The following is a 5,336-nucleotide window of genomic DNA, read 5'->3' on the forward strand; positions in this document are numbered from 1 at the left end:
TCACGAGCCTATCATCAGCACCAACTCGGGATACAACCAGGAAGCCAATGGGATGGAAATCTGCGCCCAAAGGACACAAAAAAAAGAGGAACAAAGACAGATCTGCAAAGAACAATAGAGATTGGGAAAATCCCTGTGGACTCAGGCAGATACGCTAAGTTGACAAAGTACTACAAGCCCTCTGTCAATGGTTAATCATGAAGCTGGTGTCTTGGAATGTAAGAGGGCTAAACAGCCCCGGAAAACTCAGGATGTTAAAAAACATGATAAAAAAGGAAAAGCCACAAATGTGCTTTCTCCAGGAAACTAAGTGTAATAGTACTACGCTAGGCAGCATTCTCTCAAAAGCCTGGCCTGGATGTCGGTCAGTTGCAGTAGACGCCTCTGGAGCTTCAGGAGGGTTGGCAATCGCTTGGAATACCCAAGCGGTATCCCTCTCAGATTTTCATGCAGCACACTACCTTATACAGGCGACCTTTCACATTTTGGGCACCAATATTCACGGCAACTTGTCAAATGTTTACTTCCCACAAGACACAGGAAGTAAAGTAGCTCTCCTTGACACGATTGAAGCTCTAAGTAACAACAGAAGGCATCCACTGTGGATCGTTGCTGGGGACTTCAACATGATCACCAAAACTGAAGAGAAGATAGGAGGGAGGAGTAGAATGGAACCTGAAGTCAATCGCTTCAAGGAATTTATCCAATCGACATCTCTTATAGATATGCCGTTTTGTAATGGCACCTTCACTTGGAGCAATCGCAGAGCTGGCAAACATCAAATCGCCTCCAAACTGGATCGCTTCCTCCTCTCAGACAACGCGGTCCACCTAGGAGGAGACATCTCAGCAGCCATACTTGCTCACACTCGATCGGATCACTGGCCAATAGCTCTACAATGGCAAAGACCGGGTAACTTAATCAAAAGACCCTTCCGCTTTGAAGGATTCTGGCTTACGCATCCCACTTTCAAGGACTTTGTCAAGACCACCTGGGCATCGTTCATTCCCCCAGAAGGAGCAAAAATGTATCAATTCCAGCAGAAGTTAAGATTTCTCAAAAGTCACCTCAAAAGATGGAACAGGGAAACCTTTGGCAATATCTTCGAGGTGTAGCAAGAGTTAACTCAAGATCTGGAGGTTCTCCACCAAAAGATTATCTCGGAAGGGCACACGGAAGCCACTCTAGAGCAGGAAAGACTCATCCATAGCCAACTGGAGGATAGGAGAAAGCAGGAAGAAATCTACTGGAGGCAAAAGTCAAGAGTCAGATGGCTGAAGGAGGGGGAACGTAATACCAAATTCTTCCACAGAACTACAGTCCAACGAAGAATTCATAACAATATAACCTTCATCCAAAACCAATCGGGGGAAAAAGTAGAGACACATGAGGAAATTGAAGAGGTGCTCCTCAATCACTTTCAACAGGTCCATCAAGAGCAAAGAGAAGATCGACGACAGGCCATTAGCAAAATTATCCGCAATGTTCCAAAGCTCATTACGGAGGAACACAATGAACTCCTAATGCACCCTATTCTTCCCCAGGAAGTGGATGAGGCAATGACGCAGCTCAAAGAAGGTAAAGCCCCTGGCCCAGATGGGTTTACTACCACATTTTTTCACTCTTTCTGGGATATGATAAAGGAGGAAGTCTGGCAGATTGTTGAAGAATCCAGGGCTATGCGCTGGCTTCTTCCCTCTCTCAACTCCACATTCATCACTCTCATCCCCAAGGAGGAGGATTCCATTACCCATGATAAATTCAGGCCAATTGCCTTATGCAACGTCATTTACAAAGTCATATCAAAGGTCATAGCAAATCGGCTCAAACCCCTCCTTCCCGGGCTCATCTCTCCAGAACAGTCTGGGTACGTGGAAGGCCGACAAATTATGGATGGTATTCTACTCACTCACGAAATCATTCACTCCCTCAAGCACTCAAAGCAAGCAGCTATGCTTCTTAAATTAGATCTTTCCAAAGCATTTGACAAACTAAGTTGGAGTTATATACATCATATGCTAAAAGCTTTTGGTTTCTGCTCCTCTTGGGTTCGATGGATCATGAGCCTCATAATGTCCACTCATTTTTCAATCCTTGTGAACGGCATTCCCTCCCGCCCCTTCAAACCCTCCAGAGGTATTCGGCAAGGGGATCCCCTTTCTCCCTTTCTCTTTGTTCTTATGGCTGAAGGGTTAGGTCGTCACATTAAACAAGCCCTCCATTCTCATCAGATCAAAGGCATCTCCGTGCACAACTCCTCAGCCACCTCTCATCAGCAGTTCGTTGATAACACTATGCTCTTTGGTTATCCCTCTGTTCAAGAAGCCCTCCGTCTTAAATCCCTCCTCCAGGATTTTTCGGATGCATCTGGCACGCACATCAACTGCTCTAAATTGCAGGTTTTCTTCTTTCATACTCCACCTTCGGTCAAATCTGCTGTAACTCGCATCTTGGGCTTCCCCTATGCTTCACTCCCATCCAAATACCTGGGCGCACCCCTCACGGCATCAGCCATTAAGCATCCCGCGTGGCGCTCCCTTCTTGAGAAACTTGAAAACCGTCTCAACCTCTAGACATATAGATCTCTTAACTTAGCCAGTTGAGTTGTTCTCATCAAATTAGTCCTGCAGGCAATGCCTCTGTACCTGTGCTCTATTCTAGCCGCGCCAAAGTGGGTACTAAAAAGCATAAGAAACCTTCAACGTAATTTTCTATGGAGCAGCTCAGCCACCAATCGCAAATGGGCCCTGGTTAAATGGACCAATGTATGCCTGCCCAAAGACAAGGGGGGCATTGGGCTAAGGGACCCTGAGTACAGCAATTCTATTATGAATGCCAAGATCTGGTGGCAATGGATCACTAACCCAGATAAGCCCTGGGTCAAAATCTGGACGGCCAAATATGCCGGAAATAGACCTCAAGAAGAACTCATCAGATTCACTCCTACCGAAAAGGGATCTCTAATATGGAATGCCGCCAAACAGCACTATCAGCTAATTCAAAAGCACAGCTCCTGGGAAATAAGGAATGGCCGCACTGCAAGATTTTGGACTGATGCTTGGAACCAAATGCCCAAACTCAAAAATGTTCTTCACCCTTCTTTGATACCTGAAAGGCAGGAGGAGCAACAGGAAAAAGTTCACCAATTCTGGTCGCCGGAAATGGAGTATGGTTTTAGAAAATGGAAACAGAGCAACCAAATTCTCAACAACATAGATGCTCGGAAGGAAGAAGAGCTAAGGATCGAGCTAAGGAAAAGAAGCATTAGGCAGGATAATGGTGGGGATATCCTCAGATGGGGATACCAACCCAAGGGATCCTACTCTACCTCAGAAGCCTACAAGGTGATATGCAACTCCCCCACACCCCCAGACCCTTTGTGGAGGAAAATATGGGAGATCGGACCCTGGCCAAAAATCTCCTACTTTCTCTAGCTGGTCGGACATAAAAAAATTCTCACATGGGATAAGCTTAGAAAGCGAAACTTCCATGGCCCCTCAATTTGTCATAACTGCTTTCAAAGTGAAGAGACTCTCCAACACCTCTTGGATACCTGTCCTCTAGCCAATCAACTTTGGGACAAGGTTAGTTTCAGATGCCAAATTAAATGCAGAAGGGAAAACGACATCATCAACTCCATAAGACAATGGCCAAAGCATCCCTACAAAAGCAAGATCCTTAATCATTTATGGAGCATCATCCCGGGGATAGTCCTATGGAATGTCTGGAAGGAAAGAAATCAACGCATATTCAAAAACAAACGATCTCCTACTGAAAAAACCTGGAGCAGGATACACAGGAACATACAAGAGACGGTGGCGCTTCAAGTTTGGACTAAGGAAGAGCTCCCATCCGCTGATAATGAACATAACATTCTAAACAATTGGCAGCTGCAATTACCTCAAGAAACGCTCAAGAATAGCATACCTAACAGCAACTTCAAGGACACCTGCCATTGGAAAGCCCCCCCTAAAAACTCATATAAGTTGAATTTCGATGGGGCTTCCAAAGGCAACCCAGGGGCTGCTGGATTTGGAGGCATACTGAGGGACCATGAAGGCACTCCTATGCAAATATATTTTGGGAACATGGGGTGGGATACCAACAACTCAGCAGAGCTGGAAGGGCTTTGGCAGGGTCTTCAGTAAGCTTGGAATCTCAATCTTCAACCCCTGATTGTAGAAGGCGACTCCCAGATTCTTATCAACATGGCCATCTATATACAGAACGGCTCACAAGCGAGGAAATTAGCCCCCAGTTGGAGACTAGAAGCAAGGCTAAATGACATAGCACAAAAGCTAAGCAACACCAGAGCTATCTCCTTTGTACACACTAAAAGAGAAGGCAACAAAATAGCTGACCTCCTAGCTAACATTGGGGTCGAGACAGAACACCCCCTTCTGTTTGGAAGCATGAATATCATTCCTAACAGGAAACAGCTCTAGGAATGTGAAAGCCTGATCCAAGGAGAGGTCGTCTCCCCGGATGCGGGTGTCACCGAGCCAGGACATGGTGAGCCACATGACCAGCATGTGCCGCCACGTGATGAACAAAGAGATTTAATGCCCCTCGCCGCCGAGACGTTAAGTCGGGAGAAGCATTGTGGAATCCTTAATGAGGACGCTGGGAACGATGGAAAGCCTGCAGAGAGAATTCAATGCGAGCAAAACCCAAGGGAATGTCAGCAGGCTTAAGAGGGAAGGAATGTTGCTGTTCTGGGCGCAGAGTGCCGAGCAAGCAACTCAAATTTCTGAGGGAAAATGTGGCGCGATTGATGCTGAGAGTGAAGGCATTCATTTGGACGAGGTTTGCTTCCTGCTTGCTTATCCTGGGCGCGGTTTATGGGCAGTTGAGCTCTGCCTCGAGTCAATTTGGGGACTGCACTCAATTGGGAGTGAGCGGAGTAACAACAGGCCCTCAAGCACGGTTCTGGAGAAAGTTGAGGGCGGCGCTGAAGCCATGGCGCGATTGCGTGAAAGACAGCCATGTAGGAGAGGTTCTGGGCGTGGTGAGTCTTCACACCCCCCTGCAGCGGATGTCCACCATCATTGCTGCTGCTGCTTTTGTTACAAAAGGGCGGGAGCCACACCAATTCCAGCCAGTCAGTTTTTGGAGGCCCGCAGCTCCAATGGAGGAGCGCCCATGCTTCCAGCGTTCAGCTCAGTCATTTTTACCCTGGGCAGCTCGCAGGATTATGCTGGCATTAACGCACACATCTCAGTTCTCTTTACGAAGGTTCCTGAGGAGAATGAAGAAGGAATGCAACCGGTCTCTGCTGAGATACTTCCAGAGGGCAATCGGGAGAAACGTCCAATGTTGCAACCAACAACTGCAGA

The 5,336-nt window shown here is 47.0% G+C and overlaps 1 protein-coding gene across 1 annotated transcript; it reads left to right on the plus strand.

Annotated features, from left to right (window-relative positions):
- The first annotated feature begins 197 nt into the window (after positions 1-197).
- Positions 198-1,115, plus strand: LOC149167227 (uncharacterized). The gene has a single exon (XM_089430413.1). The coding sequence runs from the start codon at positions 198-200 to the stop codon at positions 1,113-1,115; it is 918 nt and encodes a 305-aa protein (XP_089286539.1).
- Positions 1,116-5,336: the final 4,221 nt, after the last annotated feature.

This window comes from Pinus tabuliformis, chromosome 5_1 (assembly GCF_031772625.1).
Source record: "Pinus tabuliformis cultivar Carrire ecotype Pingquan chromosome 5_1, CPIR1, whole genome shotgun sequence".
NCBI lineage: Eukaryota > Viridiplantae > Streptophyta > Pinopsida > Pinales > Pinaceae > Pinus > Pinus tabuliformis.

What these genes read in the sequence shown, in the direction of transcription:
- LOC149167227 (XM_089430413.1), top strand. Translation starts at nt 198, where the DNA reads ATGAAGCTGGTGTCTTGGAATGTAAGAGGGCTAAACAGCCCCGGAAAA.